The 26,504-nt window shown below is 41.9% G+C and overlaps 1 protein-coding gene across 4 annotated transcripts in view; it reads right to left on the bottom strand.

Annotated features, from left to right (window-relative positions):
- Positions 1 to 26,504, bottom strand: part of GALNT18 (polypeptide N-acetylgalactosaminyltransferase 18) — a 246,427-nt gene that overhangs the window by 96,224 nt on the left and 123,699 nt on the right. For all 4 annotated transcript variants that reach the window (XM_059848290.1, XM_059848288.1, XM_059848289.1 and 1 more), the window contains exons 5-7: positions 4,979 to 5,162; positions 3,882 to 4,079; positions 998 to 1,112 (exon numbers count right to left, since the gene is read on the bottom strand). In XM_059848290.1, the coding sequence (XP_059704273.1) occupies positions 998 to 1,112; positions 3,882 to 4,079; positions 4,979 to 5,162 (497 nt within the window). The remainder of the gene's footprint in view (positions 1 to 997; positions 1,113 to 3,881; positions 4,080 to 4,978; positions 5,163 to 26,504) is intronic.

The raw sequence follows: 26,504 nt of genomic DNA, 5'->3' as shown, positions 1-26,504 counted from the left end.
CAGTGAGAAGAACAGTGTTATTAAAAGAGGCAGACTTGCATTTCTCTCTCCCTTTCCTTAAAAAAAGTGCTCTGCTGTAGCTGAAAGGGGGTCTGTGCTTCACTCTGGCTGAAAAAACTCTTCATCTTTACAGATGGAAGAAAAAGAATTTCAAGGAACCAGAAATAAAAATGATTATTTTTTGTTATATCTTGCTGTCTCAGGAGACAATTCTATATTCTTACAGTAAGTTCCCTTTTTTTGCTATTGTACAACAGTATGCTTTTATTCTGGCAACTAAAAGGCTCAAAACACAATGCTGCCTCTCCCTTACATTTCCTAGCAGGGTTCAGAATGTAGTTTTATAACACATCACACCACTTTTCATTACCATTATCTACCTAAGAATTCCACTCTTATCAAAAACCTGAGAGATTCTCAAAGGGAACAGAAAGGAGTTTAGCTCTGAAGAGATCCAGAAAGAAGTACACAACTCACACACAATACTGCATTATAATAAACAGGTGGAGAGTGTACCAGGAAAAAGAAAATATATGCACTTATGCACATTATGAATACCTTAATTCCCTTCTGTCTGCAAGGCAGCATAAATGCCTCCATATCCTACTTTGCTCCACAGTGATTTTCCTAATTTAAATAAACCAAGTAATCTAGAAAGGTTTTTCCCATCACACCTGTGAGAAACTGTTCTCCTTACTGAGTCTGGGATCACAGGTAAGCAGGGAGATTTAGCTATCAACTCTGCAAAATTCTAGCACTGTTGAAAGAACAGCCCTAACTTCTGTACTTCCACCCTTGTCCCACGTTAAGTTCTGTAAAGGAGAGCTATTGCTCTTTTTTCCCTCCTCTCTCCTCAAGTAAATTTACATGTCTGCAGAGCTGTGGATCTCCTTTTCATGCCATCATCCATTGTTTTGGACTGCTTTCCCCCCCTGCAATAAGAATTAAGCCATATTTTAAATGTAAGCCACCAGTATTGGCTAATTATTTTCCTTACCCTGATTCCAAGCTCCACATTCTCTCCTCCATATACTTCCATGCCTTCATCCAGTAATCCAATCTCTTGGAAGTATTCTCTATCTACTATGAAGCATCCAATCAGTGCAGGACTTCTGGAAGAATAAATCATCAGCAACCAAAATCAGCAGATAAATTATGAAGATTTTTATTATTCAGACAGGTTTGTACTTATCATTGCTAGGTAAAATGATGCAGCAAAACAGATTCTCAAGAAAGTATTTCTCAAAGAGTTTATTAAGCCTTGCCTTCTAATATTCCGAATTCTAAAGTGAAATGAACACCATTGAAGGAAATTAGAGTTGAATTATTGGCCATAAATATTCAGCAGAGCAGTGAGGATTTCAGTGCTAGTAGTGTGAGATCCAGGAGCCCCAGTTTTGTTTCTGAGGCACCAGCCAGTGCAGTCTCTGTCCTTGCTAAGTCCTCAAGTCTCTTGTCTGTGACAAGTGCAAATGATACCCACTGATGTGCAGTTCTGTGTGTTTAGCCAGAAGCCAGGGTCAGCTAGAGCTAAAAAACTTGTGTCTGTAAGCTCACCTAAAAAAAGGAGATTATTTCTTAAATAGGACCATCCAGATAAGGTTTTTTTTTAATACAGAATCAAGAAAAGCCTGTCTTTACCAGCAGTGTAACATTAGTCCATTGTCCTGAGCCAAACCTGAACACATCACATTACTGGATCAGAAAGCTCTAATTATGTCATGGTGTGAACCAACCAATTTTTACTAAACAGAACCAGTTTTAATCAGGTAAGAGTTCAGCCTCAGAGGGAACAATTTTACCTTATGAGCAGAGAAGGATACAGAGTCATTTAGCATTTTCATTTTTCTCCTGCCTTATAATCCACAATTGCAATAAATAAATATGTCTTTTCAGATTATGATGTTGCTATCAGACACTCTGGTAATGACAGGATATTAATTAGCAGTACAGGGGAAATCACCCTGCTTTTACTGAGAACACTCAAGCTGCAGCTAGTGGACACATCTGCTTTCAAACAGATCATAGGGTGTCTAAATCACAAATTGTACAGTTCTACAGAAATCCATATATTAATGCCTCCAAGTGCTTTGTAACAATGAAAAACCTTCTCTGCTGTATTTATTAATGAAGAAAATAGAGTTAACATCAATTCAAAACTTATGATTCTTTTATGATAAGGTGCTTTTGCCTTTGTTGTTGTTTTTAAGTATTTCTCAGTGCACCTGCTTCCCTTTGCTATAATTCTAAAAGGATAATGGAGGCACGATAGAAACCATCCATCAATACACATGGCTTTGTTTGTTGGTGTGTTTGCTTTAATTATCCAACACACACATGCAGCATTTTGCACTGGATTAAAAAAATGTGCCAGGGAAAGAGCTAGGGAACAAACCTGAAATTCACAAAGGACACTCACTCGCCAGTCCTCACACAGAACAAAGTTTGGGGGTAAAATGGAAAAGTAGATTCACTCATTGCTTTGTGTTTCGCTACTTTTAATTTTAAAAATCATCATAATTACTCTATATAATCAATCACAGGATCATAGAATGGCTTGGGCTGGAAGGGACTTTAAAGATCATCTCATTCCAAAGCCCAGCCATGAGCAGGTTCATCTTCAAACAGATGAGGTTGCTCAGAGCCCCATTCAGCCTGGCACTGAACACTTCCATGGATGGGACATCCACAACTTCCCTGGCAACCTGTTCCAGTGCCTCACCACCCTCAGAGTAAAGAATTCCATCCTAATATCTAACACAACCCTGCCCTCTGTCAGTTTAAAGCTGTTCCCTCTCACTACCTACTTTTGTCCCTCACCAGTTTTCTTGGAACCATCACATTTAGGCACTGGAAGGTGCTGTAAATTTCCCTGGAGCCTCTTCTTCTCCAGGCTGAACAACCCAAACCCTCTCAACCTGTCTTCACAGGAACATTTTTATAGTGTTAACAGAGTTCATTAACAGCAATAACTATTTCTAATGATGTGGAAATTATCACCCCTTTTCACATTTGTCTGTGGCAAACCTGTTAATTTTTATCTCCTGCTTTCCAATTCTAGGTTCTGTTCATGGGTCAGTGCAGTTCAGAGAGTGTTAAACTGACAGAACCTGAGAAAAATGCCTGTCTGTAAAGACAGAGCTACTGGATGAAAAATAGCTGCCAGGGCTGTTTGAGGCTCTGCTTTTCAGGTGGTGAAAACAGCATTCACACTTTCTTTCTGCAGGGAGCTGGAGCACAGGCACCAGTGACCTCCTTGGAATGAGTGTGTATCCACAAGAAAGGCCTGTAATCTCAGCAGAGCTGCTCAGTGGGTTCAGAGGGTACCACTCCCCTCCCTGAGACAAAAGAATTGTTCTGTACCAGCCCAACAACACTCTGGACATGGTAAGAAAGTACAGACCAGACTGTCCCACAGCAAGGACCCAATAGAGCCTCTGCTCACAGTGTCAGTGACCAAACATTAACTCCTAGGACACAGCACAGCTGTGCACATATGAGACAACATCATAAAAAATAGAGCTGTCAGATCAGCTCTGCTTACATAATGAAACTGCAAAGAAAATTCCATTTCTGGCCTGTAAGCACTAAATTAGCAGGCAAGACATTTGGAGAAAGCAGGGCTGCTGAGCAGCCCTGCCTGCCATTCCACTTGGGCAGGAATCCTATTTAAAAAAGATCTACTGAAAGCAAAAGTTTCCTTTAAAAACCTTTAAAAATATCTACCGAAAACAAGAGTTTTCTTCGTGTCTGTGCAGGCATCAAGGACATTTAAGTATTTGAAGTTTACAGTCAGTAAAAGCTATCACTTAGCTGAGCCCACTCGCCCCCCTGTCACACCCAGGAGAGCTTTTAGACACTTTAATTTAGTTATTTATTACCTTATTGGAGCAGTTGTGTTCTCCAGTTTCCACCAGGACTTCGGGGGGTTCAGATACCGGCACCACAGCTCCCAGTCAAACCCTTGTGCTGAGAGGGGATACTCCTCTATTTCAAAATTATCATACTTAATGTTATCAAATGATGGAGAAATTACTCTTTTTCTGTTTTCTTTTATCCTGGTGAGCACTGGCTCAGCCCTAAGAAAAGAAATAGAGTGTTAAGATTACACCAGTACAAGCACAGCACTGATGGAAATCATGGAGTAGTTTGGTTTGGAGGGAGCCCTTAAAGATTATTTAGTCCACCACCAAATAAACAATATAGCAGCTAATGCTGTATTTTTCAGAAAGAGCAAAGTCTAAAGCTGTTACCCATTCAGAGCCCTCTCTGCTTCGAGATGGAGTCTTGACAGTGCAGGATTTGCCCCAAAATAAAACACTGCAACATATTCTCTAGGATGCCCTGTTGTTAACCTTGATTTGAGCTGGTGGATGGAAGCAATGAGTATCTGCATATCATAGAGCATTTATACCCTCACTACCAAGTAATGATAACTTCAGGCTCTCAGCACTATCAAGGACATCAGGATCAGAGTTAATAATAGATCTATCCCAGAGACAGAAGCTCTTGCCTTTTTACTTAAGGAGCAAGGGAGATATTAAATCCAGACTGAACACGTTAAAATACATTATTTTAGTTATGTTCACTTTTGCAGAGTGGCCAAAATAATGCTTCTTTGTTTACACTGCAGAACATAAAAGAATCGTAATATTTTTTAATGAAAAGAAGACACATTCACCCTCATGGGCAAAGGGCTGCATTACTGGAGGAGATTTTTAATGTGCAGTTTTCTAATATGATTTAACTACATTGTAATCAGATCAGCAGATTACTCAAGCCATAAAAATGTATCTAGATCATATTACACAGCACAAACACGTTTTTTCCTGCTTGTGTCCGTGATGATGTCTGAATTTTCATTAAAAAGCTCAGAATTCCAACTCGCCCTCTAAACACAAGAGGAATGCCAGTCAGTAATTCACCACCAGTGCTTGGAAAAGGTCCCTGGGTCAGAGAAATGGAAGGAGGCACATACCAACCCACGTTGAATTCCACGTGGGCATCGAAGAGAGCGACGACCGGGGCCGTGGCCGCTCTCCAGCCGCTGACCCGGGAGCGGATCAGCCCCTCCTGCTTGCTGTGCCGGACAACCTTGATGAAGCCAGGCTTGTGGGCATTCACCTCGTCAACATACTTCTGCAGCTTCTCCTTCAGCTCCTCTGCAGAAGGGGAAGCATTAGGTTAGTGAGAAATGTCGGCTTGACAAGGTGTACAAATCGGTTCCTTCCGTCGTAGACGAGTGACCCCCATCCGGGGAATAATGTGCTCTGACTCCATGATTCCAGAAGGCTGAGCAAGTGCTTTATTAATCTACACTAACACTATATTAAAACTATACTAAAGAGATCCTTAATACCACTAAAGAAAAACCTGTGACAGTCTGGAGTCAGTCCCAACACAGCTTTGACCCAACTGGCCAATCAATCCAAACAACCCTCACTGATGCCCAATTAACAAATCACTCTCAGTAAACAATCTCCATAACACATTCCATGTGCTGAACAACAGGAGCAGTGAGTAGAGATAAGAATGGTTTTCTCTCCTTCTCTGAGGTATCTCACTGCCTTCCCCAGGAAAAATCCTGGGAGAGAGAATTCTCTCTCTCTCTCTCTGTTCAGAGAAGGTGAATACCACACTTCCAGTAGAACAGGAGTAGCCTTCACACTGCTACTCAGAATTCCCAAATAGTCAGTCTAAAAGGAGGCAAACAAAAAGGAGAAGGACCATGAATTATTAAGCAATAAAAAAATTTCAGGTATAACTATTTAGCCTACATGAATCCTGGCACTGTTTGACAGTAACATGCCACAAAATGAAGTGTCATAGCTACATAAGAGAATATTATTCTACTGTAACAATAAACAAGGCATCTGTCTTATATTTCCAGGAAGAAAAATAAAAAGCCGAAGTATTTTCCATGAATCTTCTCTACCAATATTTCAAGAAAAAAAGAGAAGTAAGAATAAAATGCATTATTTTTCCTCTTTCCATTTTTCTTTCTCAACTTTGACAACTGGTTTCTGTCTCAACTAAAACATTCAACAACTTTTGCTCTTAGAACAAAGACCGGTAAAAGCTCTAGAGAAGATTCATTCCTAATTAAAATATAATAACTCTTAGATCAACAGCTATTATCTCTCTGGTTTAAAGACCACTGCATGAGAAAATACAGTATGTGGAATATAAATATTGTGTTCACAATTAAGTGAAAGCACCATTGACTTTATTCTTTATTAGCACTCCTATGTTCTATTTACATTAAGGTATCACTGAGTATTCCCTTTGGAACAATAAATCCTCTTTATTCTGAATCTCTCCACAAATCCAGGAATGTCTTTGCTCTGATGCAGAATAATGCTCCTGTGGCTATAATGCTATGCTGGGCATTATCCAATCTGCATTAAAGCTCAATGCTGACTCTGAAAACTTGAGCAAGCCACTTAATTTCTCCTGAGGAACAGGTTCCCCAGAGAAGTGGTCACAGCACCAAACCTGCCTGAGTGCAGGAAGCATTTGGACAACCCAGTCATTCTCAAGGGAATTTTGGGGTGTCCTGCCATGGAGCCCAGGCAGTTTGAGAAACTGAGAAATCAGCCTTCCACCCTGGGAGCTGGTCACCTCCACCAGATCTGGACAGCCAGCGTGCTAGAATGGGTAATGGCACAGAAAATTAAAAGCAAGCACGCTTTATGAGCCATAATAAATGTTCATCCTTGGAAAGGAGGGGGGTGTGTCCTCTCTTGAGCTGACAGAAGAACAGAGCTCATCAAGTACAAAGCCTCCTAAAGTTCATCCCTGTTTGTAAAGACTCTTGGACATCCACCAGGTGTGATGCAGCTGGTTCCTTCTCAGGCCTTGCAGGACTGTGCATGCCATGTTCCTTTGTGCCAATGAACTCTGCATCAAGGCAGAATACCACAGAAAAATCCTTATACTTGCAGCTTTACATAAAAACCAGAATTAAAAAGAAACAGTCTGCTGATCATGTCCATCACAGCATTTAAACTGCAGCAATATTTCAGGAATTGACTGGATATATTCCCAACATTTTCAACATTATATTGCCAATATCTATTCAATTTGTGACTGCATCACCTGGAATAAACAATATGAGCCACTAACATAGCATAGAGCACTCTTCTATTTTGTATTAGACTTGCTGCTTATTGATCAATAGCCTTTCTCTCTTTTATCAAGTAAAAAAAACCTCCACATTAATTTCTTTCATGCTTGTGCCAAACCACATGTTCTTACTGCTCCCCCCCCAACACAGAGAGATTTGCAGCAAGCACAGAACTATCAGACCAACCACTAGCTAGCAGCACATTAAACTGAAAAGAAGACATTTATGTTACTGTAATTCTCTGCACCTAAAAATAGCACAAACCCATTCTCTATTCCCAAAATGCAGGACTGCAGAGGGTGAATATCAAAACACGAGGATTAAAGCTTTGTTCTTGGGGTAAGTGGCTGCTCACAGCTTTGCAATACCAGGAGGCTTTATTTGCCACAACAATGCAGCATCACCACTGAGGATAAAACACCTGAAAGGGAAGCAGGCTCTAATCAAGGACTCAGAAATCAGCAGCCCTGACAGAGTCACTGCTCTCTCAGTCACTCCATTTCACTAAGTGGGCTATTCTTACTCCTGCCTTGCACATTTCCTAATGTGGACAGACTTCAGAAGCTTGAGTAAACACAAAATCCATTTCATAGCTGGGTGTAGAATGGAAAGAGATGGAAATGGAACAGAACCCAAACCTTGGCTTGCCACCAGCGTGGCTTCAGCTGCGCATCAGAGCTGTGACCCTTACTAGGCAGGCACTCTCCTGATTTTCTGGTCACACTGCAGCTCTTTGCAAAGGAGAGCATCTCAGGGGAACCTTGGAGGCTCACCCGTGGTCAGTCAGCATGGAGAAACCATCCCCTGGGCTTCAGGATCACCTCAGGAGACAGAGCAGTAGTTTGCAGTCAGGCACCTTCTGGCCTTTGTTATTCAAAACAGATCAGCTTTGCTCTGCAAAGGCAGAGTGCTGAGCAGAGCATTATGTGCACCCTTTGTCTTACAAGACCTATTGGGCAGATTCTCCCAGAAGAAAGGATAAGGCTGGGAAAAAAATGGATTATTTTCACTCAGCCACAGGACAGAGACAACATGCTAATGAAGTTTAGAAAGTCACAATTTTGGAAAACACTTTAAAGATGCCCTACCAAAATTGTTGAGTCAGTTTTTTTCCCCATGCATCCCATGTCTTCCTGAGTTTTACATAAGAAATCTGAGTTCAATTGTATTTGACAGTTTTAGAGCACCCAGTCCAACTGGCCTGAATGATGGGACTCTCCCCCAGAACTATTTATACATTTTGCTATGGCTCTGATGGTCTCCAGCAATATAAATTTTAACCCAAGTTCTATTTTTTTTCCATTTCAAGATATGTTGCCTGAATAATAAACAGACTTTTTCATTAATTATTGTGCTTCACAGCTTTACGTCACCACAGGGAGAAGACAGGGAATGTGCAAATGTGTCATCTTCAATACACTGTTGATTCAGTGTCTAATTATGGAGACAAACAGGCTTATAAAGACAGATACATTTGCCTTTCCATGCAGAATCTCTCAAATAAGGACTGGATTTGACTAAGTTGAATGAGGCTCTGCAATTGGAATGAAAGAGCAGCCATATATGGAATGGGAAAATGGCACTTGGGAATGTTGCACTCTGCCACCTGTCTCCACATGGTACAGATGTCTGGAGAGCACAGCACAACTCTCCTCACAAATGTAGAAAACATAATTAGTGTGCCATAATTATGTTTAATATTAACATAATTAAGTTCAAACTCTTCTAAGAGGTTGTTTGTTTATTTTTAGCAAATTGACAAAGATTTTGTTTGTCAGGTTCTCCCACTCAGTATGACAAAGCAGTGCTAAAGGATTCACACAATTTTGCCTTCTTAGGAAACAGCAGAAACTGGACAGGATGGAGCAAGGAGCATGAGGAGTCAGAGGCATCAGCCACCCCATCTTCTAGAATGGAAAACCATCTACAGATTGTGTTTTTCATCCAGCTGCATGCAGTGGGCTACCTTTTGTGAGCCTCTGTCCCCACTAAACTGAGAAGTGAGCAGGCTCAATGCTCAGTGCTGTCAGGTGCCTCAGCCCCTTGGTGTCCTACAGCAGCTGTGGATCTGGCCCCAGACTTCAAATTTCAAAGCAATTAATACAAACAGCCTTGCCATAAATAACAAATTACTGCCTCACAGTCATGGAGAAGGAGCTTAAAGAGCAGCTAATTAAGGCCAACTCTCAGGAACTTTCATATTTTACCATACTCCCACTCTGAGTGCTTGAATGAGCTTGCATCTCTCAGAACAACCATGTTTATGAAGCCCCACTATGTTTGGCTGAGACATGCATTTTACTGACCTTTTTCTCAGCTGTAACTTTGCCAAAAGAGCTAAAATAACAAACACATAAATAAAACAACACTCTTAACACTCTGCATTTTCTAAAGCCTAGGAGTCCCTGCTGACTTTGGCCCAGCAATGCATGCTGCATGCTACTGCCATCTCTGCAAACCTCGTGCATTTCCTTTAGACAAATATTTACTTTCATGTCAAAGGCCCAGGAATTACCATGTCCCTCCTCACCTCGGCCCTTGGCACAAACATGGCATCTTTTACTGTGAAGGAAAATAATTCCTTTTCAATACAGAACTAGGTTTAAATTAACAATTGTGCCAAAACCAGTGCATTGACACGTATATGAAAGGGATAAAATCCTGCCAATTCACTTTTTAATCTCTGTGTGTTCACTGAGCTGCCTAGAAGGCACACTCTGGTCCCCAGGTGGAGGAGACTGTTGGTCATTTCCTTGGATCATAAAGGACACATTTAAAAGCAGATCATTACAGCACCTGCAAGAATACAGGAGGAGTTTATGCCTGCATTTGGAGCCTAGAGACAACTGGTCAGCTTGCTTCTGGCAAGGATCCCAGAGCCTTCCTGTGCAGCAGGTCAGAACGGGATCCACTGCCCTGCAGGAAGGCAAAACACCACCTGGCACAGCTCAGGAAGTGTTTCACCACACTGGAAACGTCTGTCTCATCAGGTACATCTTACTTCTGCATGAAAGACCAGTAAATTGGCAAAAAGCCAGAATTCACACAAGCCAATTAATTATAAACCAAGATTTTTCTATCTTCTTCACCCAATTATTTTTGGCTCTGAGTCTTAGGAGCAGGAAGAGCTGCTTTTTTAACCTTAACATGTATTAACATAGGTAACTTACTTTCTGGCAAATAAAGAAAGCCTTTTGTAACAGATTTCCTTCAAAACCCCTCCTCTCTTCCCCCTAAGTGCCTCTGTAGACAACCAGCCTGAATTCATGTAATAACTTGAATTCATGGCAGCAGCTAGGCATATAAGAGAACCTGTGTTGCTGCACTTTATCTGACAGGATATGTGGATTACATCACTTATTTCATATGCAGCTCAGTGCTTCACCATCTTTATTTTTCTTACCTCTGCTCCCTTATCTGTCATGCTTAAGTGATCACCTCTCATCTCTGTAGGAGAAGCAGATAATTCCAAATGGAAAATATTTATAACCAGACAGAGGCATGTCATTTGTAATGCACATGTGTACAGAGAATGTCTGCAGCAGAGGGGAACAAGGCTCAAGCAGATAAGGAGGGCCTGCTGTGCACACGTATTTAATAGCCCTGTGTTATCTGGTAATAGATAAACCACCCAGGGGAAATTACCAACATGATGCAAGGAATTGATCTGGACAGACATCAGAAACAAAAAAGCAGTGGAGTCCTTCTCCTCCACTCCCACACCTAACTTGCACTGTTGACAGAGATGCATAGCTTAATCTCAGAAGTTAGGCTATCCACATGTAAAGATAGAGTGTAATGAACTTTTACAGGCACAACCTTTGCATTCAGCAAGCCCAAGTCCCAGCTGCTGTCAGACCTCCTCAGGTCTACTAAGATAAATTGCCTACAACAATCTATTACAGCTCACAGCTTGGATTACAAGCCAGGGGTTTCTTTAGCACATGAACAGCACCCTTCTCCCACAGTAAAGGCAGGGAAAATAAATGCATTTCCCCTCTTACCACTACACACACACATTCTTTGAATTGCCCAGGAGATTCTATACAGAGCAATGGGAAGTTTTCAAGGGGTTTAGCAGGGGCTGCTTTGATCCGTTCTCAGCTCCTTCCCAAACATCCCTCTGCATTTCACTGAATCCTTCTGTAAGGTCCTGGGAATCCTACAGCAAAAGGATAACACACAGCAAATAAATCCACCTCACAACAGCAATTAAACAGCTTCCAACAAAAAACAGGCTTTGCAGAAGAAATCTGTGCCAGCAACTCTTCCTTGAGCCATCCAGCAGACACTTTCACTACTTAGGCACATTTTGGTTTTTTTCTAAAAGATGTATATTTCCAATCCCAGCCATGAAGATGGGATACCACCCTTGGACATCCATCATTAAGTCCTACACAGAAATATTGCTGTGTCTTAATAAATCCCAAAGAAGTGGGAAAAGAACTATGAAAATTATCTTTTGGAAACTCTGATAGGTCAACACTGTTATGGAGGTGGGGGATACAGAAGAAATAAATATTACAGCTGTTGTTTTTTGTTACTACTAATCTTCTGTCTTTATTACAAGGGTTGTAAGTCCCTTTTATTCCCTTCTGTTATTTACTGGATATTGTTTGAGTATATACCTGTCTTCACAGCACTCGATCCATGTAAGGTGCATCCTTACAGCCCATCTTAAGGATCACCAAGCCCACATTATAGCAGCAGTCTCCCAACACTTTGCAAGTCAGAGACATAAACTGAGATGCCAGATGAGTCTCCAAGGTGACACCAGAAGCTGCAGAAGGGGAGGAATAGAACCTGGATCTCCCAAATCCCAGGGCTGCACATTATCCCTGCACAATTTCCCTAAGGCTGTGATTCTGCATTTTGAGCTGTGGCCCACAGATTCAAGGGCTCTTCCACATCCCTGTGCCAGAATTAGGAGGCAGCTGATATCTGGGATCATCCTAATGTCAACAGGAAGGCACTGCACCAAAGGAACTGAACCCTGCCCTTCCATCCCACCAGCAAAGGGAGACTCACATGCTTACCTCTGAGTACAGGGCAGGGCTTACTAAAGGGAAGTGTTAGCATTAAAAGAGGAAAACAAAACAAATTTCCTCTCAGGTGAACATTCCAGGTCTTTAAGAGTAAGGCAGGACTAATAAAAAGGCACAAAATGTTTTTTCTTAGCTTGCCAGCCAGGTGTGCACATGAGGAACATGCAAACACAGCTAAACACAGAACAGGGACTTGCCAAGTGCTGCCACCAGGCACACAGACACCCGAGGGACAGAGGCTGCCATCTATCCCTTCAGGGCCACACCCAGAATCCTAGAAAGGTGCTAAAATGTCAAAGGATCACTAAATCCAGAGCTAATTATATAAACCTAATGGTTCCACTCGATGTACAGATTGCTGGATGCTTGAATTAATCTCAGCAGGAACACTCTGCACGACTGCTTCCTGTTCAGGGGCTGTTACTGCATGGATCATGGCTACAGTGATGTGACCACAATAATGAGGGCAGGAATAAGCACTGAAGTCAGACAGTTACATCACTTCTGATGCAAGAATCACTTCTGATCTTTATTTGGATACAACAGTTTGAGAAAGGGGCTGTAGAGGGAGAGGCAGAACAAGCACCAAGACCATGCATTAGAGCTGACACATTGATATCACACACTGCTGGAATTGCACCAGCCAAAATTCTGAGTCCATCATTTCATTCCTTGGTGTTCCTGGATTCATCTGTAAAATGACCTTTAAATGTTAAAAGAAGTGCTTGAGAAATGCATTCTAGTCCCAGCTGTTTCCAGTCATCCAAATGGCTATTTTTTTTTTTTTTTATATATACAGCATTTAATTCTAAACTATTTCTTGGATGTGTGTGGAAAATCACTATTTAGTAAAGAACTAAATGCCTGAACAGAGCCAGATGAGATTGTATAAATCAAGAAAAAAACAATCTAAAAAGCACATTAGAAACCTCTGTACTTTCCTAACCATAAGATGCAGCAAGCTGCTCGCTCTACTGTAAACTTGATAAATAATCCTGGAAGTAATAATAATAAAATAATCCTGATAAATAATCCTGACTCCAAGAAACTGACACAAACACAACTTCATGTTGTGATCATAGATTCACAAGGAAAAAATCCTGCCAATTAAAACACACTAGTCCAAGTGCAACTCCTTTATTTCAGGAGCAGATTCTGAGGCAATCAGTCACAGAAGTTGCATTAGAAATGGAACATGCAAATACTCAGAACTGGATGAAACAGAGCTGCTAATATTGCTCTCTGGATCAAGCCTCTCTCTGAGAACAGGACTATAAAGGAAGAGGAAACAGAAAGCAATCACCAAATACCTGCTGGAAGGGGACCTGTGCAATCCAGTCCTTTACTCAAAACAGGTCCAAGTAAACAATATGAAATAATATTCACTGTTAAATAGTTATTTAAAAGAATGACACAGAGCACGAAAAGGTTTTGATTTGAATAAATAGGACTTAGCCTTGCATACCATGTTGATTTTTTTTAAAATCTTACTTGATATCAGGTATTATAATCTAACTTTATATTTGTGGCATAGAATCCCTTCCCAGGGAGCACAGCAACATGCACAAAACCTGATGAGACTGTGAGAGCATTCTCAAGGGCCAGGACAGCAATAACACTATTTCACAGTGCCTTTTCCTTTAACCTTGCCCAAATGTTGAGTTACATTTGGTAGCTTTTTATTTTGACTGAATGACTCTTACTGCACCAGACAATTCCTAGACATCAGATGGAAACTGTTCTGTCCATATTCCAAGCCACAAGGACTGATTCCTTGGCTACCAGTGATCATGTTGTGTGTGACCTGCTATGATCTTCTCCTTTTAAAGGCTGCTTGCAGAAGAATGCAATCCACACAGCACCCAATCCACCAGGGAGAAACACAGCCTGCCTGGGCAGGAGGGCTCTTCTCAGCAGATGGGACTGGTTCACAAAAAGGACTTATTTTATATCAGCAGAGCTGCAGATACAAAACATGTGTTGCACAAGATGTTTCTGAGAATAAAAATGAAAGAAAATTATCCCAATCTGAGCAAATTTGGTTGTTATTCTAATAGCTAATGCATCTCTGGCAATACAGCCAGAGTAGATCAGGTAATACCCCTTGCAGGTAAAAAAATTTAAATGGGAAATGCTGGAGGCACTGAAGTTGATGAGAACTTCTCAGAAAACACTGTTATATGTCTGGGGCCCATCATGGGGGCCCAAATGCAACATGACACATGATGTCAGTGGAAGTGCAAGTTCAAATCACACCTTTTAAGAGTCAGCTCTCACATATCCTCTTATTTTATCAGACAGTCTTGAAAAATTCTGCCAAACACTATTTATTACCTGCACAGCCAGCAAACCCTGCTCACCTGGCATCAAGGGAAGGAGCAGCACCTACCCCATCACCTTCTAAGCAAGCAAAGAGCTGCCTTCAGAGTGCTCTTCCACTCCAGCCCTCTGAGGAATGTCACCTCAGCAGCACTGCCAGGTTCATTTGGGACAACCTGGGAGGCAGCTGCTGTGCTATATAAGTCATGGCCTTTAATTCACATCACTTTGAAGAACTTGGAAGTTACAACTGCTCATTTTGAAGTATGGATAAAATCCAAGTAGTTTTTATGCCTGTAAATAATCCTCCATTCAAATCAGAAATTATTTGGTTTGAATACCATAAGAGCCACAGGGTTTCCATCTACAGACAGAGACTGGTGACCACTGAGTGACCACTGAGTGACCAGGGAGTGACCAGTACTTTCTGGTAGAATCCACAATTTGTTTCCTTTCACTCTCTCTCTTTTTTTTTTTTTTTTTGGTCATTTAATTTTAGCCCTTTACTTCAAAATTTACCTTCTGAAGCAAGGCTTGTACACCTGTGGTCAAAGCAGAGATACTCTTGGGACCCATCAGTCACTGCCCATTAGGGACAGCTCAGGATGTGTGAAACTGATTGTTCACGTGGAAAACTATGCACAAGGGCACTTGTATCCACATTTTTCAGATTGCTTCATTTTCTCAATAAATTGCAGCAAATTTCAATGACTCCCAGAAGAGCTCCCAGCTTTTTACTGACATTATTATTTTTTTACACATTGAAATTCTGAATCCTGACATCGACATAAAATATTACTTGGGAAATTTAAAGGTTTTTTTTTTTTCCAGGACATCTTTCTATGGAGGACTGTTAGCATTAAGTACTATCTGTATCTCATTCAGCCAGCTGTGCTTTAGTCTGTATCTTTGCAGAAAACCTACCAGACTCCATTTATTATGGATATCCAAAGGCTTGAAACTACCTCCTCTTCAATTCTTCCAGTATCCTGTTTGACCTTTCACTGTGAATAATGATTTTGCACAGATAATGGCTAATTTCCTTGCACTGGATTTTATTTGCAATGATTTGCAGTTTGATTTGCAGTATATCCACATTTTTCAGAATAGTTACTGCCTGACTTCTCAGATTTAAACCCTTTAGCATCTTCAAAAGAACACTTCCTGAACAGCTAAATTTGTAATGGAATTCCACAATTCAAGTGCCTCCATCTACGAGCATTAAATTTCTACCTTGTCTGCCTGCTGCAATATGTTACATTGAAAACAACTCTGGACTGGGTAATGATCTCATTTTCCTACATAGCATTCATCTCAGTTAACCTCAGAGGGTTTATACAGCTATATTCTTATGTCACAGGAGGAGGTGGCTTCCATGGGTTCTAAACTCAGAGTTATAATTAATATCCAAACCTTAAAATCCTGAGCAGCATTTATTCCAGACAGCAATAGCAAGAAGCTCCTTGAGGCGTGTGGCACTTCCAACTCCAAGGCTCCCACATCACCCCCACCTCCTGAACCTGCTCTCTGTTAAATTAAAAATGTGTAAATTGTACCAAACACAGCAATCCTACAGACACTGAGAGTGTTAAGTGGCCTAAACAAAGTGCAGTTAATTTCTTCCTTACATCTTCTGTATATGTGATCCAGTATGCTTAAAGCAAGGTTCTGCTCATGGAAACGAGACAAATCAACATTATTTGAATAAATCATGTTAAGCACTAACTTTTTCATTTCATAGCAGTACCACACAGATAACCCAGCATTTTCCACAGAGGAGTTTGACATAAACAAAAAATCAAATGCAGCCACTCACATTCTGCACAGTCTTTCTACCTGAGAGGTTTAAAGATTCCTCAGAAGAGCTGCTTGTGAAGCTGCTGTCAAAGGAACTGGCAGGGTTTGCCACCTGAGCTACTACAGCAGATAATGTGAAGAACCTGAGCCACATGCTACAATTCCAGTTAGGGAACTCCAATCAGGAAAATAAGTCACTCCAGTAAATGCCATAAACATCAGATGACAAAATGCCTGAAGAGGCAAACAAAAAGTGGTCACAGTTCAAATGCTACAAATTGGAGACTTGTCAATGTTTCTGTCTTTCACCACAGACAAATCAGGAGAAGCAGCAGGTTTCCTAACATCTCTTTGAAAAACATGGCAGGTGAGGTTTTCTTCTTTTTTTTTACTACCATCCAGAAGAACAAAATGCTCAAACCTACAGCAAAAGCAAATATCTTTCTGAAAAGCAAAAAGACTACCAGCCTCTAACAAGAAATTATTCTCAGTCTTTTTGCTAAGCTGCACATGAAAGCTTATGTCAAGAGTTCCTTTTTTTTATTTGCTATGTGAGTGAATCTTCTTGGTAGCTGAAAAGCTAACACTGTATGTGTTAATTGGAAGCATTTGTGAAAACTAATTAAAATTGTTGTGCTGCAATCGTGCTTCAGAAAAGGTTTTTTGTATAAAATCTTAATAAAGATTTGTTTGTCTTGTACATGCCTTATTTAATCCCTTCAGGTGGATAAACAAAGAACATATCAGTTGTATCTTAGCAGAGAGGGAGTCAATCCAAAGGCATTAATTAGGGAGCATGCTACTAGTTATCCCTGGATAAAACTCAAAAGCATGCATGTCCCTTCAATACTAAACCACACCACCACTGCTTCCATGAGACCATTCCCTAATGAATTCACCTCCCCCACCCTTTTGCTCTCATCAAGACTATCCTTCCCTAATGATGTGAAATGGACCTGATACTTGATATGCACCAGCACTCACAAACCCCTCTGGAACCAGCTGGGATCAAATGTAAGCAAAATTCTGAGGAGTTGGATGAGCTACATCTCCATTTCCTCTTGGCTGTGTCCACACATAACACCTATCCTTATCAAACAGTGCCTTATTTTTCTCCACCCATCTGCTACTTTGGTTTTGGAACCCATTGATCCCATTGGTTTGATTTGCACTGTAAGGAACAAAACCAGCAGGAGAAGCAGGGAACACTGTCACCATGATGTTTCCTGAAAAATCCCTTCGCCAGGATTTCTTCTGGGAAGCTGAGAAGCCTCAGAGAAAATGTAAATAACAATTATCTGATTGCTTCTCCTGTGTTTGGCTGCTTTGGAATGTGGTCTGGGGATTGTTTACCAACAGGTGCCTGTTTGATTGGTTCCACGTGAATTGTTTTGACTTAATGACCAACCACCAGCAGCTGTGTTGGGACTCTGGAAGCAGCCATGAGTTTTTATTATCCATAAATAAAAACTTCTGTCTGTATCCTCTTTCTTTAGTATAGTTTTAGTACAGCATTCCTTAATATAATACCATAAAATAGTAAATCAGCCTTCTGAGAAGATGGAGTCAGATTCTCATCTCTCACCTCGTCCTGGGGACCCTCACCAACACCACAGAACACCTCCTGAAGGTTTTTGACTGAAATCTCTCATTCTCTTCACTAAAATCGTCATTTCATCCCCTTCATGAACACTTGGTGTTTCACTACTGCATGATCCACCATCTGAAAAACCTCTCTGTCTGAAAGCCTAAAATATCCATGATCTCAGTGTTATCAGGCATACATGACTGGGATTTGCCCCTCAGCAAGTGAAGACATCCTGTGAGGACAGGGCACCACAGCCTCCCAGGACAGAGCCACAGCAGCTCCCAGCATGTCAGCACTGTGCAGATGTGTCACTTCCAGCTCTGGGAGCAGCTTGGCCCAGCAGCCTGGGGCAGGGTACCAGGAGCAGCTTGGCTGAGCTCCTTGGGGCAGGGTATCAGGAGCAGCTTGGCTGAGCTCCTTGGGGCAGGGGATCAGGAGCAACTTGGCTGAGCTCCTTAGGGCAGGGGATCAGGAGCAACTTGGCTCAGCATCTTGGGGCAGGGGATCAGGAACAGCTTGGCTGAGCCCCTTGGGGCTGGGTATGAGGAGCAGCTTGGCTGAGCTCCTTGGGGTATGGGATCAGGAGCAGCTTGGCTGAGCTCCTTGGGGCAGGGGATCAGGAGCAGCTTGGCTCAGCATCTTGGGGCTGGGTATGAGGAGCAGCTTGGCTCAGCATCTTGGGGCATGGGATCAGGAGCAGCTTGGCTCAGCAGCCTGGGGCAGAGTACCAGGAGCAGCTTGGCTGAGCTCCTTGGGGTATGGGATCAGGAGCAGCTTGGCTCAGCATCTTGGGGCAGGGGATCAGGAGCAGCTTGGCTCAGCAGCCTGGGGCAGAGTACCAGGAGCAGCTTGGCTGAGCTCCTTGGGGTATGGGATCAGGAGCAGCTTGGCTCAGCATCTTGGGGCAGGTATCAGGAGCAGCTTGGCTCAGCAGCCTGGGGCTGGGTACCAGGAGCAGCTTGGCTCAGCACCTTGGGGCAGGGTACCAGGAGCAGCTTGGCTGAGCTCCTTGGGGCTGGGTATGAGGAGCAGCTTGGCTCAGCATCTTGGGGCAGGGGATCAGGAGCAGCTTGGCTGAGCCCCTTGGGGCATGGGATCAGGAGCAGCTTGGCTCAGCTCCTTGGGGCTGGGTATGAGGAGCAGCTTGGCTCAGCATCTTGGGGCAGGGGATCAGGAACAGCTTGGCTCAGCAGCCTGGGGCTGGGTATGAGGAGCAGCTTGGCTGAGCCCCTTGGGGCAGGGTACCAGGAGCAGCTTGGCTCAGCATCTTGGGGCAGGGGATCAGGAGCAGCTTGGCTGAGCTCCTTGGGGCAGGGGATCAGGAGCAGCTTGGCTCAGCATCTTGGGGCAGGGGATCAGGAGCAGCTTGGCTGAGCCCCTTGGGGCAGGGCACTAGGAGCAGCTTGGCTGAGCTCCTTGGGGTATGGGATCAGGAGCAGCTTGGCTCAGCATCTTGAGGCATGGGATCAGGAGCAGCTTGGCTCAGCATCTTGGAACAGGGGATCAGGAGCAGCTTGGCTGAGCCCCTTGGGGCAGAGGATCAGGAGCAGCTTGGCTCAGCAACTTGGGGCTGGGGATCAGGAGCAGCTTGGCTGAGCCCCTTGGGGCAGGGCACTAGGAGCAGCTTGGCTGAGCTCCTTGGGGTATGGGATCAGGAGCAGCTTGGCTCAGCATCTTGAGGCATGGGATCAGGAGCAGCTTGGCTCAGCATCTTGGAACAGGGGATCAGGAGCAGCTTGGCTGAGCCCCTTGGGGCAGAGGATCAGGAGCAGCTTGGCTCAGCAACTTGGGGCTGGGTACCAGGAGCAGCTTGGCTCAGCATCTTGGGGCATGGTACCAAACCCCCTGAGCTGGTTCATGCACAGTTACCTCAGGTCTGCTGTCCTGCAACTGCAGTTCAATGCCAATAGGGCATTCTTAAAATAGTACTAACTATTCTCTTTGAATCTGCATTTTAATAACCACAGTCATATGGAGAGGTTGCTCTGGAGCTCAATCCTTTTAATTGTTGAAGAGAAGGCACTTTTACAACTCCTTAGCATCTGGCCATCAGAAATAATTCTATGAATTAAGATGACAAGAGCAGCTTTGGTGAGAGCTATTCAGCATCTGAATTAAATAAATACAGTCAGTGAGGCTCAGCTGGGCTCATAAATCAGAAGTGATTATGTTTACATGCCAAAACGCAGTCAACACTTTTTTAAGTTTTAAACTTGTATTTCTGGCTTGAATTTCCAGTCACCTTAAACCTTTTTAACTAGTGTAAGAAAGATATTACTGAGGTTGGAGATTTTGAAACCTAACTGGACATGGTCTTGGGCAACTTGTTCTAGCTGACCCAGCTTTGAGTAGGTGGGTGGGACCAGAAGGTCCTCAGGGGTCACTTCTCACCTCAGACATGCTGCCACTCTGTGACAGACTTCACATCTGCCTCGGAGAGGATGCATTCATTTCTTGTGATGTACACCTATCTTCTGATAAAATAAACAGGCAGACACAGAACAGAAGTTACAACACTTTTCCTGTAGTGCTCTCAAACTATCTACTCAGTTACAACCACTGAGTAGATGGTTTGAGAGCACTACAGGAACTGGGATGTGAGTGATTTGAGCCTTCTGGGAGCTTGCAACATCCAGTCATCATTTTACAGAATCTGATTTTAATAACAATATTTTTTCAATCTCCTAGATAAAACGAAACCCTGCCAAGAAACTAAGTGCATGTTTCTGACACTGTAAGGTCAAGGTTTCTGAAACAGATGTCTAAAGTTTGACTCTTTAGTCCTTGCTTAGGTCATTGAGTAGAAGTTTCCTGATTTTCACAGACCCACAGACTAAACACCACAGCATCCAGCTGAACCTGTTGTGAAACAATGCAACAGAGTCTGTCTCCTTGTTCATGGAACTCTGCCTACCAGTGACCAAATAAAGTTATAAAACACTTCCACTTTAAATCTATGTAACAACAGTTAATAAATACCAATCAAGCTGTAGCTGTTCTGTGTCACAAATCTTCCAAGTTTGATAAAGAAATGGAGCTTTGCAATTACTTGTTTGCAGATGGTAAATGAGGAAGCATTAATGTGAAGGAATCTGGTGATCTTATGCACCACAGGCTGTTCTGCAAAGAACAAGCTGTGAGCCTTTTTATGTGAATTCTCCGTACATAACTCAAACAGATTGCAGAGCCTGATGGCTTCTCTTTCATAAATAGGGATCTCTGTTTAAAAGTACATCTCAAAACCATTTTTTCACCTGGACACAGTCAATGGTGACCAAGTACTTTGAATATTACAACATGAGAGATACTAAAGGTATCTCTAGCTCTGCCTGTTGGCAGAAGAACATTCACAGGACTATTAAGGGCTTGCAGAGAATTTAATTTTTTCATATTTGTCCAGGCCTCACAAAATGTTGAGGTCAGAAATTATTTACAGTAGAATGAAAATAAACCTACCAAACATAGACAGAAGTTTCTACAGCTGGTTGCAACTCTGCCACCTTCCTTGTAACAGCTTCTGAAATGTTTTTAAGGCAGGTCAGAAACTATAAGAGGTTCCTTTGAATATGAAATCCCTACCTGAAAATCCACGTGCTGACTAAGCAATGAATGTTTATGAACTTCACCTTAGTGCTCTTCTGTTAAAAATAGTTTGACAAATATACCATCAGTCTGCAGCACTAAATGGATTCTGAGAGCTCATCTGGTCTTTCTTCTTGCCCCAACACAGAAAGAAATTTGTTCCAATTAATCCTGACAGAAGTTTGTCTCATCTCCTTTTCATTTTACTCAGCAGATATTGTCCCATGCTCCCTATAGATGCATCCAATGTAGATGTAAATGCACACTGTAAAGACAAATATATTAACAGTATACCTAAGTCTGTTGTCTGGCACAGTTAAAAAGCACAAACCCCAAACCTGCAGTGATTAAGTCTAGATATTTGCATTTGCAACCATAAAAATAACTTTTTTCAGGCTAACCACTTACAGGAGCCATAAGCCATAAAACCAAAAAACTGGCACAAAAGACCTAAAACTCTTTCTGCAGCTCTCCACAGACAAGAATGCCTTTTCCTCTTAAATCTGAAGACCAAGAGCTACTCTTGAGTAACAAGCCCCTTTGAACATTCCTGAATATTAACATATTTCTGATGGCAAATTCATTGTGGCAGCTTTGCTTTCCAAGCTGGTATTTCAGGATGCCCCTGGGACAGGGGAAGTGGAATGACAGATAACACTATCTCCCATCACCAAGCTGCAGGAGAATCCTCCCACGAGCAATGCTGGAGAGTCACACCAGCAGCCTGAAGGGGGATGATAGCTTTAAGGATTTGGCAAGACACAGAGCTGGCTCTAAACCCTACACAGTCATCAGTAACATTTAAAAGCTAGCTTTTATACAGAACACGGAAAAACCATCCAAATTTGCTCACTGCCAAATCACTTGAAGACTATCAAAAAAAGAGCAAAGAACTAGTTTGAGAAAAAAAACCACTTCAAATACAAAATTGCAGGAGGAATACAGGGAAGGTGTTAGGATATAACCTATCAATTTCAATAAAAGAAGGCAAAACAAGTAATTTAAGTCTCAAAAGCTAAACCAGAAAAACATCAAATATATCAAATCCCACCAAGGACACAACTGATTCAAGGAAAAGTATTTTACAGCACTTGAAAAAAAATAAAATCAAGATTTACTGAAGTCAGCTGATTAAGAATGAAACTCATCTACCACCTCAGACAAAAAGTCTACAACTGTCTTGTGATTTGCACTGAACTCCCTTCAGAAAGAAATTAATTTGGTTATTTAATGTGTTCTCAATGTTAAAAGGAATAATAAGATGACAGGAATTTGTAACTTGCCTAATAAATATTCCAGACAGTTGTCACAGTACATACAGTTCCCTGGATTTTCAACTTTTTTTTCCATGTGTATATCAAATCTGTGGTGAATTATTACTCTGTTTATGGAAGCCAAGAGATTGAAGTCATTGTTCATGAAATCTGGTACCACATGATACAAATAATTTCACTGAACATAATGGCATCAAGGAGGATGGGATCCATTATGCATCTAATTGCTGAATAGCACCTAAAAACCAAGGAATACTTCCCTGTCTGCATGTGGGAGCTTACAAAATAACATAAATCACACAAGTAATCAGGCTTAAAAAACACACAGCTGGCTGCATGACTAGGTGTTCAGTCCATGATGCACAAAAAAGGACAGTTCTGAGGGTCAGATACTTTTCAAAAGGGGACTAAACTTTAAGTGAGATTTTCTTGAGCAGACTCGTTTCCATTTTAGCATCTGTGCCAGTAAAACAGCACATTAGCAAAAGAGGCTACTGAAAGAAATGCCAAGCAAACCCATTGAGGAACCTGGAATCTGATGCCAGGGACAGACCTGAGCAAGAGGTATAATTCCTCAAGTCTTCCCAGTGGAGCTGTGACTTGGCCCACATTGGAGAGGCACCCATTTCCTACAGAGGAAGGCAGAAACATCCTGCCTGGCCCCACCAGCAGCCTGCTGTCACTGCTGCCTGCCCTGGAAGGCTCACCCAGCCCAAGCAGGTCCAGTCCAGGCACTCCTGGTCCTGTTGGGCAGGAACCTCTGCACACTTCACTCACAGAAACCAAGTTTTGTCTCCTGGGGGAGATGAAACAGCTGGAATCTGAATTGTGTTAAAGTATGTCCTGCAGAACATTTGCAGAGAAATCTATTTTCTCCTCCCACAAGAATGCCAGACAGGGCATGGTGGTGCTTCATCCTACCAAAGAGATGTGGCACTGTCAGGCAGCTATGCAGGTACTCTCAGGATTACTGTACAGTACTACAGTGACAGGCCAAAGATCTGTTCACTTCTCCCTCCAAAACTGGCTATTTACTCTCTATAATTCATGTATTTCTCAGCTGTCACTAGTTAATCCCCTTTTGGGATGCTACTGAATTTCTGGGCTGAAGCTTAGTCAACACGGGTTCTGCTGGTAATAGGATAATGCAGGCAGTTTACTCCTCAATTTCAACAGTATCTTTAATCAAATTATCCAAAACTCACAGAGAATGACCTTCCATTTCTAAAAGGACCCATTTAAAAATAGAAACATATTTATTTTATATTTACTGGTGCTTTTATAGGTCTTTATCAGTCAGGAAACCACTGATCAAGTAACTGATTACACAGGTAACTGCATGTGGCATCACATTTAAAAAATATAGCACAAAGGCAGAGGAAACACTTTTCCCTTGCCACAGCCATTTATATAAATCACAGGAATTCCTTCTGGAATGGGTATGTATGGCACAGACAGAAATGCAGTTTCACACTGATACAAACCTTTAAAAATGACCAGAATCAGAAATCCACTTAGTTCAACAGGAGAGGGGCAGGTAGGGGAAGTTAAACCTGCAGAAAGCCTGGATCTGATAACCAGACAAACCTGCTGTGATTAAAAGTTTCTGAGTGTGGAATCTTAACTGAAATGAAATCCATCTCCAGCACACAGATTTGCTAACTCAGGTTGTATCTGGTAAAAGCTAAGTGATCATTGCTCTCTATTAAATGAATCACCCCACTACTGCTCTATTAGGATGGGGAAAGACAGCCAGAATAGCAGTGGAGCAGAGTCCATCCAGAGAATTTAGAATTTTCTAGAAAATATTCTCTATGAAACTCTAAGCCACAGGGTGCACACAACACTGTGCGACATCATAAAAATTCATGCAATTTTTGAAATATGCTTTGTCACACATCAGAGCCAAGTCTTGATGCATAAGATCCTGAGCTAGATCAATCATCCACTGCTGTTTTTCATGTTACTTTGATAGCTTTGATAATCCAAACCCAGCAAGTCAAGCAAACTATTGAACATGCATCTTCTTTTATAGTTCTACTAAAAAATTCCTCTACTTTCTTCCTTGCTGACCTGAAGCTGATTGAGCTATTCTGCAGTAATGCACAGCTGATTAAACTCAGTTTGAGATACTCTGAAGCAACAGGCATATTTTTCTAGGGTATTTTCCATTGTAAGGAAAGCTGATTAGATCCCTTTTTTCCCCATTTTACTGCACCTAAGTAATTTCTCTCAGTGTTTCAAGTTCAGGGCCATAAAATGATGGCTAGTTTAACAGACCATTTTATTAATTCACCTTCCCTATGGTTTTTCTTTTTAGATATTTTAAAAGACCCATAACTTCCTAATTTTTGTGTGTTATTGAAAGAGTGGTAAAAAGAACAAATATTGGACATGTCTAACCTGTGCAGAGGTTGCAGCATGAATTACAGACCTCTGGAAGTGACTCAGGCTCAGTTTGGCAATCCTCTTCCCGGCAGACTGAAGGACTGGATTTCCTTCATTTGGTGGTAACCCTCCTCTGGACTAACCATACAACTTCATGGATAATGTTTTTCTATGTCACAAGAAAAAACCTATTAATGAAAAATTAAGTCCTAGGAGTCAGCACCTTTCAAGATTGGTCTACAAATTAGAAATAAAACTTAAAAGCTTTAGACATTTGGTAAAGATGGAGTACTGACACAAGGATAAAAAAAGCTATAGAAAAAATAAAAGTAAAACAAGCCCTAAAACTTTTTAGGCAGTTGAAAAACCGTTTTTTTCCCTTTTGTTTTCAAAAATCATTTTCAACTGAAAGCTTTCGTGCATCTAATCTTCTTTAGATTTAGTATCATGCTTATTTTAACCTCAGCATCATTTGAGCAAGGCAGCACACCAGCAGCAAGAGCTGTCTGTGATGGAAGCTTGAACACTAAAATTATTGTCCCAGTCTCACCTCAGGGACTAGGACAGCACATCTGCAAAACCAACCAAAAATGCCCTTCTACAGCATGCAGTAAAACAGCAATTGTGACTGCTTTGCACTGGATTTACTGCTCTGGCTCCTGCAGATGGTGATGTCTGAAGCTTTGCAGAGTTCTCCAGTATCTCCATCAGAGAGAAACACCGAGCAGCTCCCATGCTCAGTGTGTTTTCAGGGATGTGAACTACCAGCATTCCCTGCTATCAAACCCTTCCCAGAGCTCCTACTGGGGAATAAATCCAGTTATAGAGGCATCTACTCAGATTTCAGGGGAAGAGCAGATCAGTGACAGTTTAGTTGGAGTTACATAAAATACTGCTCAGGATCAACTGAGTACCAGGCAACCTGTAAAGTACTTCTGTATCACTGTCTACAACTGATCTTTTCAGGCTTGTAGGGTAAAACTAAAGTACAAATTCTCTTGTTTAATCTGAAATTCTCTTCCTATGATCTATATGATCATTCTGTGCCCACATGTGATGATGCTCCTTTTAACAAGGCATTGAGGTTTCCTCTAACTTCATTATTTTGGGATGTTCTTCCCCTCTGGGAGATGTAATTGCTGAAGCATGGAGACAAACTAAATGAAAATTTCCAAAGTCAGATGTCAGATGCTGCTTACTTCAGATAGCTCCAGCAGTGTGCAGAACTAGACAATAAAAAAAAAAAAAAAAGGCAAAATAACCTTGACTATTTCTCTTGCTCTTAGTCAGTCTTTGGCCTCCCCAGGAGAAGGGAATTCTGTACAAAGTCTCTGCTTCTCAGTTAAAAAAAAAAAAAAAACAACAAAAACTCTCCCTTTCTTTTA

This window comes from Haemorhous mexicanus, chromosome 6 (genome assembly GCF_027477595.1).
Source record: "Haemorhous mexicanus isolate bHaeMex1 chromosome 6, bHaeMex1.pri, whole genome shotgun sequence".
In the NCBI taxonomy this organism is placed as follows: domain Eukaryota; kingdom Metazoa; phylum Chordata; class Aves; order Passeriformes; family Fringillidae; genus Haemorhous; species Haemorhous mexicanus.
This window is presented reverse-complemented; position numbering and strand designations above follow the sequence as displayed.